General features: G+C 57.3%; 1 protein-coding gene across 2 annotated transcripts in view; it reads right to left on the bottom strand.

The window, feature by feature from the left end:
* The window catches only part of NOTCH1 (notch receptor 1), a 44,168-nt gene extending 29,552 nt beyond the window's left edge, over positions 1 to 14,616 (bottom strand). For both annotated transcript variants that reach the window (XM_074846015.1, XM_074846016.1), the window contains exons 1-2: positions 14,407 to 14,616; positions 12,570 to 12,651 (exon numbers count right to left, since the gene is read on the bottom strand). In XM_074846015.1, the coding sequence (XP_074702116.1) occupies positions 12,570 to 12,651; positions 14,407 to 14,464 (140 nt within the window). In that variant the 5' untranslated portion in view covers positions 14,465 to 14,616. The remainder of the gene's footprint in view (positions 1 to 12,569; positions 12,652 to 14,406) is intronic.
* Between the last annotated feature and the right edge of the window lie 393 nt (positions 14,617 to 15,009).

Raw genomic sequence — 15,009 nt, 5'->3', positions numbered from 1 at the left:
GGGGCTGGATTCCCACGACACCGAGCTGCGACGCATCTTCCCCCTCCACACCAGCCCCGAGCGAGCACCCGCACCCGGAGCACAAACTGCTGCGAGGGGGGAGGCGCAATTAATAATGCACCGCGCTCCCGACCCATAAATCTCTGGCACGATTCACGGGCGATGTGAAGGGTGATGGAGAAGGCCTTGTCCAAGGTCAGACAGTGAGTCCCAGGAGATGGCCTGGGAACAGGAACAGCGGCCCCAAATTCCCACCCCGCTCCCAGCGCTGAGCCCAGGCCAAATCTGGATCTGCTCAGCGTGGGCACGTGCATTTGTTGTGTCTGCTGCACATCCTTAACATCTTACAAACAACGGCCCAACGCCGCAGTTATTTCAGCAAGGCTCCCAAAAAACTCGCCAGACCATATAGTCAGAAGCACGAAGGAGCCACAGAAATATCAGAGAGCCCACAAGCTCTGCTGCCATGCCACTGCCCCAGCTTTGCATTGCCTGGGCACCGCAGCTTCCAGCACCCCCTCACCCCAGGAACAGCACCGGCAGAGCTGGGGTGCCCTACCCGACCCCCACTAGCCCACGGTCCCCACGTTGGGTGCTCCGTGTGCGCCGCCAGCCCTTTGTTTGCTCCCTCCCCACTTGCAGCGCGCGAGGCTTTTCCTCCAACCCATCAGCAACAGGTTTTGTCCCTCCGCAGCAATGCGGACACTGAAAGCATCCTGAGGCAGATGTTTCTGTGACCTCTGACCCAAGACTAATGTTTTCCTTTCTGCGCTAAGCTGCCATCTGCCACGGCCGGCACAGATGACACTCAGGCGCTCCTGCAGCCCACCCTGCCCCGGCACGGCTCCCGCATGGCGGCACGGGGGCTTTGTTCAAATTTGGGATGCGTCAGCCCTGCACAAACGCAGCCGGGGGACCGGGGGGTGTTTCAGAGGGGCATGGGGGATGCCCTGGATGTGGGGGGCTCAGCCTGCATCACCCCACAGCTGAGAATGGCCGCGCTCACACCACCCATCACTCTCCTGCCCAGCCCCAGGGCATCCTCCCAAGGGCTGAGATCGTGGCAGGGCTGGAGGTAAAACCCACCTCAGGCTTAAAGCACACAAAATAAACCAACAAGCAAAATGAAAACCAGGTGTAAGCTGGAGCACAGCCACCAGACAGGCAGGGGCTGTCCCCCATCCCCATCCCATGACAGCAGCAGGTCTGGGGGCAGCCCCACACTGCAGGAGGAGATGGGGGGGGGCTGGTGGGGAGCCCCATCCTGGCCGCTGGCCCCACGTCCAGCTGCCTCTTATCTGCACTGTTATCACATAACCTCTTCCTCACCCTCATCTGCTGGAAGCATAAACGGCCTGCGGTTGTTTTCCCCAAGGTATGAGCACCGTGGGAAAGTTGAGGAGGGGAGGCTCAGGCCTTTACTCAAGCCCCATTTTGGGGGTACTTGAGACTAATGGGGCCAGGAGAGAACCCACGGCCTCTGGGGTAGCAGTGAACCCAGGCGCTGGGTGCAGGGTCTGCCCCACCGGGGAGGGGGAGCAGCCCCCGCCCCGACACCCATCCCCAGGCGCAGGCTGGGCTGTGGGGGATGTCGGTCTCTGCTCTGTGGTACCTGCAGCCCAGAACAGTCACCCCAGACAAACCGCCCTCCCTGCGCCCCAGAGACCCCGGCAGAGGTGGTTCAGAGGTGGTTCAGAAACCATGACCGTGACCTTGTGTGGTGCAGAGGGTCCCCACCGAGGGACCATCACCCCCGCAGAACCCTCTGCACCAGCAAACACACTGCATGACCGAGCGGATACCTGAGCCAGCGCAGTCTGGACCCTGAGGAGCAAAGCAAGTGGCCAAACATGAGCAGGACACTCAGATTTCACACGTTTGCTGGCAACTGCTGAGGGAAGGAGAAATAACCAGCGGGAGAGTCTCCCTTGGCTGCACACAGGGCCACAGCCACTGCACGCTGCTCCCAGCCGCAGAGCGGTGACACGACCCTACCCCCTCGTCCCCACACCTCTCGGGGTAACCGTCATCCTTGGGCTTACGAACGGGAACCACAACCGTCAGCTTTCACCCCTTCCCCTGCACACCCCCAGCACCTGCAGACCCTGGGCGTTAAGTTTGCTGCTTTCCATCAGGCATCCACACACAAGAGTCACTTTTCCAGTTGTGCCAGTGGCTTCCTGCCTGGCACAGCCTGGAAGCAACACCCCAGATTTCTCCTGAAGTTACACCCTTCCCCCTGAGACATGTTTGCTCAGCGCCAGCCCGGGGGCCATCCTGATCTCCCCCAGCTCCAATCTGACCAGAGAAAAGGCTGGTGTTTGGGTATATGTCTCCATGTCACCAAGAGATCTGCTTCTTACTCCATCTTCCCATCCCATCCTATTCCATTCCTCCTCATTCCACTGTCTCCCCACGAGCCTCTCCTGTGTTCCTTCACAGAGCATCACCGAGGACCGCAGGTGCGTACATTCCCAGCGGCGTCAGCCCACCTTGGAAACACCCCGCCGAGCACAGGAGCACGCACCGGAGCCAGGGGAAGGCAAAAAGGCCTGGAAAATGGTCCCACTGGTAAAACGGAGCTCCACACCCTGTGCTCCGGTCTCATCTCCTGCTCAGCTCCTGGCCTGGCATCACCACCCTGCTCGGGGTGGCACGGGACCCCTGGAGCCAGCAGAAGGAAGATGGGTGCAGGGAGACAAGGCACACTTTGGGACGCTGTCCAGACCTCCCTGGGGCATGTGGGGCTGGGAATGCTCCCTCCTGCCCTGGCAGCCAGGGGCTGGCGGGGGCCACTCGAGCCCCCTCCTGGCAGCAGGCACGGCTGGGCTCACCGCGCCTCACCTGCAGCTTTGCTCTGTGGTTTCTGGCACATGCGTCTGTTGAGAAACCAAAGGCTTTGCCACAGCTCCCCGGAGAGCCAAGGCGGAGCTGCCCAGCTCCCCCTCACCCATGTGGGGCACCCCGACTGGGCGACGCACCCCAAAACTCCTGCCAGCCCTGCCACGCTCCCGCGGCGCCGGCACGGTCCCACAAACATCTCCGGCAGCTGTGACGCGGTTGCCAGCACCAAAACCCAGCGCTAGACCAAACCGGTGGTTTTTTTATGAAGTCCCATCCAGGCCCGGCTTTATTAAACACTCTGGGACACCAGCCTGGGAAAAAACCAGAGTTTCACACAGGGAGGGTGGTTGGCAAAGCAGCAGGTTACTTCGAGTGACATCAGGTTAATAAAGCAAGAGCAGATCTCCAGTCTTGTTTAATTAAAAAAAGCAAACTGCAATCCGAAGTCTTTGATGTGTTTTTTTTTTTGTTCCATTTCATTTTTGACCTAGCCCAAGCCATCTAATTGAGATTTTAAGACCCAGACTTTCATCTGGAGAGAAACTAAAGGAATTCCCAAAGCTGGATATACTCATGGACAGGAGTGGGGAAAAACGTGCTAGAGCCCTGTTCCTCCTACCAGCATGAAGGGGAGAGGGAAAAAAAAAGGCTTTGTTTCTTAAGCAGACATTAGTCAGGACAGTTTGGGAATCAAAGTTCCCATTGTAATGAAAAACAATATAATTCCATTACTAAGCAAAGCGGCCAGGCTATTCACCGGGTGGTAACCGGCTACCTGGGAAGGAGCTGCCTTTCAATGGAGCTTCATTCATAATAAACATGAAAGATGTCGAAGGAAGAGACTAAGACAAAACTTGCCTCATTCCCACCCTCAACAATGGCTGCTATGAAATATTTTTTTTCCCCAGTTGATGTTTTTTATATCCTCTGCCGGTGTAAATCCGCACAGCCCCATTGTTTGTGGGAGCGGGCTGCCCTGCGCTGAGCTCTGCTCTCCCCGCTCATCCCAGTCCCTGCGCCTTCTCTTGGAGGAGCCTGTTTATGGGGTGACCATGAAGGATGCGCTTCGAGCAGAGGATCCCCAGGGAACACAACCCGGGCCAAGGCTGGCAAATGGTCCCACCACCCTCCTGCAGGGCAGGAGAAGAGCATCCCAGGCCAGCTCCTCAAGCAATGCCTGTTAGACACCATTAAGTTACCCGGCTCTCCTTCTCCCCCACGGTGCTGCCCAGCAGCTGTGGCATTCGAGAGCACCCTCTGCAACTGCTCCCTGCTTTGACTTTTCATTTGTAAACGTTTTCCCTTCAAAATGTTTTATTCTTTAAGCCAGAAGAAGGCAAAGTTGGAATCTGGGGGAGATGAGGAATTTCCACCTCCTCGGGCCACCTGCCAGCCCAGCACTGCTGGTGCCTGAGGCCACTCTCCCTTCTCTATCCCTTTTGGGGTAAATGCCCGAGGCCACTCTCCCTTCTCCATCCTTTTTGGGGTAAATGCCCATTTTTACCTGCTCTGGACACTGCTGCCCACACTTGCTGCCCATGCAGGGCGAATCCACGCTGCCTTGCTCCCAGGAGCTCTGGCGCATACACAGTGCTGGTGTCACCATCTCACTAAGCGATGATAAACTCTCATTTTTTTTCCTTTTCCCCCTCAAACCAAGTTTCGGCTAAACACCACGCTGCCTGAGAGCCAAATATGGAAAACTCCCACCCGGGACACGCGTGACCCCACCATCCTACTCTTCTAATCCTGAACATAAAACCCAAGATTAGGATCTGAACAGCCAACAAGAGTTTATACAAGCTATATTTAGCTCTGATATTTATAAACAGGAGGAGAGGGGGGGTTTTGCAGAGCACACAGGTGCCCCTGTGGCACAAACCCTACTGAAAGCCAGAGCAATTCGTGCCGGGGCTGTTTTGGTGAGACAGGGAGTGGGCAAAGATGGCAACAGCCGGACAGCGATGGATCCAGTCCCCCCCAGCCTCACAGCCGTGAAGCTGCTGGTTTCTCTTTGCAAGCAAAGCAAAGCTCCCAAAAATAGTTATCAGCAGCTAAAACCTCGGCCCCTTGGAAACCATGGTCTGAGGGACGTTAAGCACCTCTGAGCTGATGGGTATCTGCTCCTGGGATCTCTGTTGCTGCCAAGTTTAACCAAGGAAACGGTGAGGGAGGGAGGGAGGGAGGGAGGGAGGGAAGGAAGACTCTGCCTCCGACACCTTTTGCCGGCAGAAATCCCTGTGTCAACATGACGCCCTCGCCGAGGGAGTGGGGACAATGGTGGCGGCTCTGCCCTCCGGCCGCAGCCCGCATTCCTGCCCCCCTCCCCTGGAAACCCCCCTTTTGTGGGGAGCAGCAGGCCCTGTGAAAGGGCCGTCTGTCGCCCTGCCTTTTGACTTGGAGGTCTGTGTCTAACATTTTAATAGGGGCTGGGGGCCGGGGAGAGACACCCCCCCCATCCTCCCGGCCGCTCCCCCGTGGGGTCACTCTCCCAGCCCGCCCCAAAGCCAGCGCGTGGGGCTCCGGCTGCCGACGGGGCAGCGGGTGTGAGTGCTGGCGCTGCACATCCCGCTGCCAATAGCCATGTTCCTCCAGCTGCCCCGAGAGGAGATATTCCATGGGTTAACCGGCCGTGAGCGCCTTTGGGAGGGTGTTTTTCCTATCCCCCTGCACAAGGATGCACGGGTGGGGCAAGAGCGCTGGGGACGTGCTCTCCTCCATGGCTGCTCATCGACAGCAGATAATTTCCATCTTAAAATAAACCACTGCCCGCTCAGGAACACTCAGCCTCTCAGGCAGTGACTCTGGTGGGGCGTGAAAGGTCCTCGCGTCCCCATCGCCCTGCATGGGGCAGAGAAGTTGGGAAAGTGAAGACCCTCCTCTGGTTGCTCCTCGTGGTGGACACAGGTAGTGTCACATCACACCAAAGAGGAGGATGAGGAGGAATCCCTTGCAACAGCCTTGGGCCTGATCCTGCACAGCCCTGGAGGTCCCAGTAAAGCCTGGCACTGCTCTCAGCTACACTGCCTTTAGACCAAGCCCAAAGCCACAGGCTCCCCAGCCCAGCAGTGCTCCTCCCGGCGCCCAGCCCACCACCACATGGCCGCGTGCCCCTTCTATTAAGTAAGGGCAACGTTATAGCATCATTAAAACTTAATAAATCCATTTCCCATATAAATACCATTAAATTCAGATTTTGGGGAAGGGAATTAGGGTGAAAACTTGTTAAAAGAAAATGACTTCTGCGCAAATAAATTTTTGCAACTTGACTGAGCGTGAAAGTTTCCCATTAAAATGCAACTCCGCTCTCTTTGCTGGAAATGTGCAAAAGCCTAATAACCAGGGCCTAAACATTAACTGTTTAACTGACTTTTCCAATATTAACTCCAGCTCGCTGTGGGGGAAGGGGAGGACGTGACGGGTGAAAGCTTAAAGCAGACATTAATTACTGCTGTGCGAGGGAAGAACCGCTCACATCTCACCGGCATCATGCTCCCAACAGCAGACCCAGATGTGGGACATCACGGGCCATGAGCACAGCACCAACCCTGCTGTGCGTGGGGCAGCGGGCAGGATGCTGCCCCATCAGATGGACTAGGTGATCATTGTAGGTTCCTTCCAACTGAAAATATTCTATTCTGGGGCAGAGCTCCCTATATGGCCCAGCCAAACGTCTCCCCCCCATCCTCAACCCCTCACACAGGCTTTAGTCGTGGTCCTGATCCTGCACCTCTCGCACCAAGCACTGCATTTACCAACGGGAACCTCCATCACCTAATTCACCTCCACCAGCCAGGAGGCACCTGGCAGGTTGTGCTGCCCCATCTTGCACCAAAACAGGTTTTGATGTTCAGATAAGCACCAGCAAATGGAGGGAAACTGAGGCACTAAGCAGACCTCGCTTGATGTATGTGGAAACCCCAACACCACCCTGAAGATCCTGGCCCATGGGCTACTTGCCAACACGGGGAGGTGAGAGGAGGGGACCTGACCCACTGGACACAAGCTAGAGCTGTAGACGGAGGCGCTGCAATGGGTCTTGTCGCTGTCACACACCGAGGAAGGCAGAGTTCAGACAAGCGTGTGCAAGTCTGAATGGGCACCGTCACACCTCGGCCAGGCGGCCAGCTGGAAGCAGCGCCGAGCTGCTCTACCAGTGAGACTCAGATGTCAGAGTAAAGACTGGGGTGTCCCCAGGTGGGCATCTCTAACTGTGCTGGGGCACAGGCAGATGGGAGCTGCCATGGTCTGGTGTCACTAAGACCTAGCAGAGTGCTGCAAAGACATCCCAACACCACACATGATAGATGGGCAAAGAGACTTGTGATATTAAGCCCAACTGGGGCTTCTTCAGCCCTTCAGAGCCCCTGCTCTGCAACTCTGATCAGGATCAGACCCTGCTGATGCTGCTGGTGCCAAAGCAGGGCCCTAACCCTCACACCTCTCTGCTCCTGGATGCCTCCACATACAGATACCCAAGAAGCAAGATGCCCCCCTCAACATCAGAGTAGCTCATTCTAGATCTTTGGCCGATGTGAGCAGCTGCAGTTTTACCCCAGACCAAAGCACAAGCACAGCACTGGGCTGGTGAGCACCCAACATGCCCATGGCTGGCAGCCCTTGGATGGTGGCAACACCGACCTGCTGCTGCCAATACATGTTGAGGCCAACCCCAAGGAGCTTGGCACTGCAGGATGGAGCCCTTCTGTGGATGGATGGGCTGGAGAAGCTGGGATGCCTCTTTCCCCAAGCAAATCCAGGCTCGTGAGGGCACCAGGGCAACTTCAGGGACCTGCAGGATTTCAGCACAGCCACTTCCAGGCTCTGGGGCTCGACGCTGCATGCCAAGGGCATGCAGTGAGATGAAAAGACCATTCAGAAGGCATCTGGAATCACCCCAAACCTTCACTTCTCTGGCCTGATGGTCTTTCTAACCCTGGTCCCCAAAATGAAGAGCTGCAGGAGGAGGTCAGCCCAAGACCAGCCTGGGGAGCGGTGAGCGAGCAGCCCAAGTGCCCCGTGGTGCTGCCCCATCCTGGGTGGCAGCAGGAGCTGGCGGAACACAACCGAAACCCCACTGCAGGTCTGCTTTCCCGGGGGGGGGGTTTAAGTTGTATCCCAGAGGGTCTTCCACTCCACAGCCCCAATACATGGTCTAAAACCTTCACCTGGAGTTCGATAACACGTTAACCACAGAGAAGTCTCCATCCAGATCCAGAGCTTACCAGCTCTCTATAACTGCACCCCGAGGCTACTCCCTCGTTAAACACACTGATGCTCTATAAATTTCACATTCCGCTCATGTACACATGCCGTTACCATTTGGGACACCTACCAACATGAGCAAAACAAGGGTCACCACCCCTCCAGGCCTGGAAAAAGCAGGTTAATTTCCAAACAATGTTATTTTAAAACTTGCTAACTGCCTTCTGATTATGTTATCCAAGCCCTTAATTGGTGAATAGCTCGGTCTTGCAATGGCTTATACGTGTCTCCCTCATGCTACATACAATAAACTGTAACAGCTTTGGAGGTGAGACCAGGGCATGTAGTATCAGCTGGAACAAATGGACATATCGTGGCTTCTAGCAGGCAGGAAGACAGCAAGTCAGGTGGTTGAGATGGAAAGAGATTTTGGTGGAATAAAACATACCCTGTATGACAAAGTGAGCTTCTGTAGAAGCTGTACACGGAGCAGAGCCCCGTGCACTTCATCACACATTTAACAGCTGCAAGTATCCGGCAGGGAACAGCCCCTCTGATCTCAGGTGATGCTGGCTGCTGCAAATACCTCAACTGTCCTGCATCCTGGGAAGCCCCTGAGCAAATTCATCTCAGCAGGCATCACCCCTGCTCTCCTGCTCATTCCGTGCTGCAGGTACTGCTGAGGGACCTACTGAGACATCTCCTCTTGAACGTGACCCTTGCTGGCCCCTGCTCAAAGGCAGCACAGCCCTCCAGCCATCACAAGTATCCAAGCCATGAGAAAAATCAAGTGAAAAAACTCAGCCCAACCAATAAAATCCCAAGGCAAGTTAGCAGGAGTCAGCGGGACCACCTGAGACAACTGATAACCATCAAGACGCCTTGCAGAGAGGAGAGATGTAAACAGAGATTCTTCTAGAAAAGAGCTAAAAGATCCTGCTGCTGTCCCGGTGACCTCACCAGCTGGGCTTCTGAGCTAAGTTTCTCTTCCACTGGAATCTGCAACAGGTGACGCTTTTGTATTTTTAATCTACCCTCTTACCCATTTCCACCTTGTTCTTTCCGAGAATGAGATCAGACTCGAAAGAGCCATCAAGAGTTCTCAACATGGCTGAATCACCGCTCGTCTACTTCTTTAAGAGCTTCCTCTGGTTGATTGTTCAACACTCCACCCTCTTCCTCTCCAGCACGGAGACTGCATTTTTTTTTTCTTTGTTATTATTTCATGGAAATAACGCTGGGTTAAAGCACATGAGAAAAACCAAACCAGAAGGAAACTTCCGCCCTTTACAATGAGATAACAATGACCGAGTAGTTGAATAACTTGAAGGGCACAGAGAACTGCAGGGCTCAGATCACTCCTCTGCCTTCCTGGTTGTCTCCTGAAAAAGTTTTGAGCTAAAATAATCGTGTCTTCCCGCTACGGTCCCCCTCTGAATGTTTCTTCTAATGTTTCTGGCCCGCTGCCCGTGGAAGCTGGTGGTGGCAACGGGCACCAGCTCAGGAGCCATTGCCCCGGCTGAACTACAACGCCACGCTGATTCATAAACAGAGGAAGTACTTTAGCAAACTGACTTTTCCCCCTTTTCAGCGCAAGCCTAGTGATTGATTTGACTTATTCTCTTCCTTTGCCGTCTCTTTTGCTTCTCTGGGCAAGAGTATGACAACCCAGACGCAGCTCCTCTGACTTTAATGGTGAAAGGCTGGTGGAGCGGGGATTGAAGCTCAGCCCTCTCTCATACCATCTGCTTTTAACTAGCGGAGCAAGGGAGGTCCTGGGAATAAATGTCACATGGCACAGCAATCTAAAATCAGCCCTACTTATTTGCAGAGATGCCAGTCAAAACTACAGTTATCCAACAGTCTAATTAGGAGCTATCACTAGAAGTCAAAAGGACCTTTTGGAAAACCTTCTCATTTTGTCTGGGAAAATGCCTTAGTCAAAGGCGAGTGCCTTTTCTGGAAAGCCACAGCTCCCCAGCGCCACGAAACCACACGTCAACCGCCGCAGCAGCCACCGTCTGCAGACCCGACCTTTTAAAGCTCCGGATCCGATGCAAGTGCCACGCGTGGGACAGAAACACCCCGCGCCTTCAGCTGGGGTCCGTGCAAGGTCCATGAAACTCTGCTGCTGCTCTTCCAGCACTGAAAGACCTGGCTACCCCTGCCAAGACGGAAAGCAGCTCCAAAGGCGGCTTAATTAGGCCGCTTCTGTCGCGAGCCCTCCAGCCGATCAAATGCTCAGTCCCCTCCATTCAATTAAAGCTCTGCATGCCCCGGACCGCCTGGCAAAGGGACAAGCAAGATAAGGCACCTGGAGTTTTACAAACTATCGCTGTAAAATAATAAAGGCAGAGAAAGCTCCTCGTCTCACACCAGCGATTCCCTTTCCGTAACAGGGCTGATAACTCGGTTTTGGTGTTATCAGAGTCGTCTTCACATAACCCAACTAGCTCTCTCCCGCCACAAACGCCGGGACGCTTGTCCGCTGGAGTAGCGTCTCCCTCGTACGCTATTTATTTCACTCCACTTTCTAATTGGATTTGTGGGGGCAGCACAATGGGGCTTTATGGCCAAACTTTGTTAAGTGCCAGGCCGAGCGGAGATGTGGCCAGCAGCCAAAATGGTGCATTTCACGCAGGCGCCAAAGGGCAGTGCCAAGCTTTTCTGCGTCTGGTATCTGTGTTCTTGGCTCTGCTTTGTTTAAGAAGCTTGGAAGCAAAACTCCTCGTAAAGAGATATTCAAACAAGTGAAAAACCGGGATTTTGCGAGCTGCTATCAGATACCTTGGAAAGTTGCAGCTCCTCCAGTCTGGCAGCACCTCTAATATCTGCCCCCATCGCCCACGGAGCGTACCCTGCACGGGACAGGCGCTTTAACACACTGAGAGCACACACCTTGGTTTCCTGCAAAAATAACCCGCGAAGCCATCCCGGCGTCTGCAGCCAAGAGAGGGGTGGCTATTCACAGCGAGCAACAACGAAGTTCTTTAAAGTTAACTTTTTCTCTTAAAAAAACCCCTCCATCCCAAGCCTACTTTGGAGGCTTCTCCTCCAAATAGAGCTCGCACACATCAGATCTAATTAGATTCCATCACCATCTGCACATGAAATGTAAATCAGGAGTTGCAGAGACTTAAGAAAAAAAGGGAAGAATGACCACAAGGAAAAGGAGGGGTGTAAGGTTGGGGAGGGGGTGGAGGGTTGGGCATTCTGGGAAGCCATACATGATTAGTCACACAGCATTAATCTGCCTCCCTTAACAATAGCTGCCGAATTTCGACCGAATCCCAGCTGTCGCTCTTTGAATGAAAGAAAACAAGATTTAGAGCGTCAAGCGTTGGTAAGGGCTTCTGTGCAAAAAAAAGTGGCGTGCATTCATTAGTGGCTCACAAAGGGACCCAGCCTTTGTCCATTAAATTGCTCATGTGCCTGATTGATTTGCTGATTTATTTGCACCAAAGGGTTGGGGGGCTCAGCTTGGAGAAGGGGGCGGGAGGTGCCCAGCTACTGGGCAGAGTAACGGCACCCAGGCGGATTTGCAAAAAGCAACACACATTGTCAAGGGAAACTGCCATTCAACAGGTTGGGATTGGAAATGCCTTCAGGTTCCTCCGCCGAGGACTTCCTATTTGGAAATTTGGGGTGGGTGGGAACGTCTCCCCGCCTGCTCTCAGCCCAGGCCACGTTCAACAAGCAGAGGGGAAATCTGGCCGGAAAACAGAGCCTTGCCCATTCACATTTCTTTTATGGAATAGTTTTAAAAAGGGAGCTGGAGTCTTATTCATTTCTCTTGGTTATTGTTCCCTGGGAGCCTGGAGTGAATCGGCCATCGCTGCGGTGGGTCGGTTGGTCCTTCAAAGAGTCCCAACACTTTACACATCCGTTTCCCCACAACCAGCTTGGAGAAAGCTCCTGCCCGGGTGCCAGGTCCTGCCAGGAATGCCGGGCTGGACCACAACTTGGCACCGGTGCCGGCAGGGCTGCGGGAGGAGGTGGCCCTGCTCCCCCGCCTGCCCTGGCCGATGCCCCACAGACCCACAGACATCAACGGGGCAGCTCCAGCAGCCAGAGCCACGCCATGAAACCTCTCTTGAACATTTATTGAAGATGGACTGGACACCACACCACGAACTGCCAGGGTGCAAGGGACTGAAAGGCAACGCTTCAGGGCCAGGAAGGAGTAGCTGGAAGACAGACAGACAGACAGCCTCCCTCCCCGCCCGACGGTCCAACAAACGCCGCGGGCTGGCCCTACCTCCTGCTCCATCAGCAGGGCAGTCTGCATAGGTTAACACCAGAAAAACATGGCCCTTTGCCCATGTTTTTCCACCCAGCTAGGAACAAAGCCCGATCCTGCCAAACTCGCGGCGACTCCTACACAAGCAGGTTATTCTTGCCACTCAAGGAAAGAAAACGCATCTTGCCCTATTAAATCCAGAGCCTTCAAAGCAAAGTCAACATGCATGTCAATACTTTGGTCGGGGGAGATGAAAATCCTCTGGCTCCTCCATACTTACTGGCACACCTCTGTCCCGTTGAGAAAAGTTTCACACTTGCCCCCGTTGAGGCAGGATTCGGCAAGCTGCGTGCACCGTAAACCTGCAAACAGAAGGAGCGCGTTAGCCACAGCACAGGTCCCGGGTGGCAGCGGAGGGGGGGCTGCATCCCCTAATGTCACCCAGACCGGGGACAGGCTCGTCGAGACCCCCAGAGCACCCTGACCCTGCCACCCTGGTGAGCTGGGGGCTGCAGCGCCCGGTGTCCCCCACCCGCAGGGTGATGGAGGCGGGCAGGGACCACGTGGCCCCAGCGCTGAGAGGCTCACCTAAAAATAAACTCAGGGTGGGCTTGGGGGGAGGTTCTGCCTTCTCCTCCAGCGCGAGGGTGGACAGAGAGAAACCCCCGATCAGGCCCTTGAGGGCCAAATGCCACTGGGGAGAAGCCACCCGCCCGAGGGCCCGGGAGTTACCATCAACTCAGTAACGAAATGAGTCGCCCGTCACAACTTGCTATGAGTAAAGGTTTCATTGTCTGGCCCTCAGAGCCAAATTCTGCACAGTTACCACAGCAACTGGCTGAAAGTACCAGAATCGCTTCCGATTTCCACCCCGGCTCACTCTTCCCGTTCTCTGCCCCGCTCGCTCTTCACGGTAACCGGTTCTGCGACACGCGTGTGCAGCCAGAGCAGTTTCACATTGAGCCACTCCAGCTTCACACCACCACAACCAAACTTCTTCTCCGGACGCCAGTCGAGGCCCAACGCACCCCGGGGACACCCCGCTGGCCCTTGGGGCTCTGTCCCCAACCCCGCATATCCCACGGGGGGATGGGAGTGGGGTGCTGGGGATCACTCCGGGCACAACTTTTTGTAAACTTTGGCTCCAAGAGGCCGGTGCCTGGCACGGTTCTCAGCCCGGGAGGAGCAGGGTGAAGGCAGCCCCGCTGCCTCCCCTTCCCAAAATCCTCCCAGGACATTCCTGCTCTGGAGGAGGCTGCTTGCTCGGCCCCGAGGCGGGGGGGGGTGGGGTGGGGGGGTATCGCAGGGCCCCGGCCCCCCCGCCCCGGGGCGGGCTGCTCCCCGCTCCGCCCCGCACCTCCGGCCACTTTTCGGGCTCTTTTCCCCCCCAGTCCCGACCGATCGCCCCCGACGGTCGCCCAGCGCTTTGCGGCGAAGCACCCGGGGCCGGCGCCGGGAGTGGGGAAAGGGGAGGCGGGGGGGGGAACCGGGGAAGTGGGGGGGAAGCGACCCGGCTGACTTTCAAGAAACAGGAAACCGAGAAAAATTTGCAAAACGGTCAAAAGCTCTCGCGGAACAACAGGCAGGAGCGCGGCCGCCCTGCGCGCCCCTCCGCCGGGCCGGGCCCGTCCCGAGCTCCGGCTGCCCCGGTTCCCCGCCGCGCCCTGCTCGCCCCGCCCGCGGTACCGTGCTCTGGCCCCCCCACTGGCCCGCGGTACCGGGCTCCGGTCCGTCCCCCCACTCGCCCGCGGTACCGGGCTCCGGGCCCCCCGACGGCAGCGAGCGAAGTTCCCGCGGCACCCCCCGGTACCGAGCTCCGGTTCTGGGAGGCCCCAAACGCCGTTTCGCCGCCACCTCCTTCGGGGCACCGAGCCCCGGCGTCCCCCCGCGGTGCTGAGTCCCGCTTCCCCCCCCCCCCCGTCCCGGTTCCGGCCCCGGTTCCCCCGGCACCCCGCGGCACCAAGCTCCGGTTCCCGCAGGGACCCCGCGTCCCGGGCACGCCCCCCCCCAACCCCCCGACGGTGCCCAGCCGGGACCGGAGCACACACCGCGCTCCCGGCAAACTTCCCGCCGGGCGCTGGGGCGGCCGGTGCGGGGCCCGTGGCGGCGGCCCTCACCTCGCGTCAGGGCGGGCAGCAGCAGCACCAGGAGGCCGGGAGGCAGGAGCCGCTCCATCCCGCTCTGCTCCCGCCGCTCACAGCCGCATAGATCCGCGGGGGCTCGGCCGAACCGAGCCGGTGCCCGGTGCCGGTACGCGCTACCCCCAGACACACCGCGCCCCACCGCCGAACGCAGCGACTCCGAGCGCCGGCGCCTCCCGCGGCTGCTCAGCCCCGGCGGGCCGGGCCGGGCCGGGCGGGAGGGCGGGGGGGGGGCGGGACGGCGCGGGGCGGGACGCCGAGGCACGGCTCGGCACGGCACGGCACGGGACGGGATGGGACGGAACGGGACGGGACGCTCCTCCCTATCCACCCCCCCAGCCCGGGGGGCCGCCGCTGGGAACCCCCCTTCCCGCCACGGACGGTCCCTGCGTGGGACGGGAGTGGGGCTGCGGGGTCCGCGCAGCCGCCACGGGAAGCCCTGGTGTAGCCTCACCCCCTCAATGGAGCCACCGGACACCCCCGGTGCAGCCTCACCCCCCCAGTGCAGCCACCGGACACCCCCAGTGCAGCCTCATCCCCCCCAGTGCAGCCACCGGACACCCCCGGTGCAGCCTCACC

This window comes from Strix aluco, chromosome 20 (genome assembly GCF_031877795.1).
Source record: "Strix aluco isolate bStrAlu1 chromosome 20, bStrAlu1.hap1, whole genome shotgun sequence".
NCBI lineage: Eukaryota > Metazoa > Chordata > Aves > Strigiformes > Strigidae > Strix > Strix aluco.
Note: the sequence above shows the minus strand (reverse complement) of the source record. Positions and strands in the feature narration are given on the sequence as shown.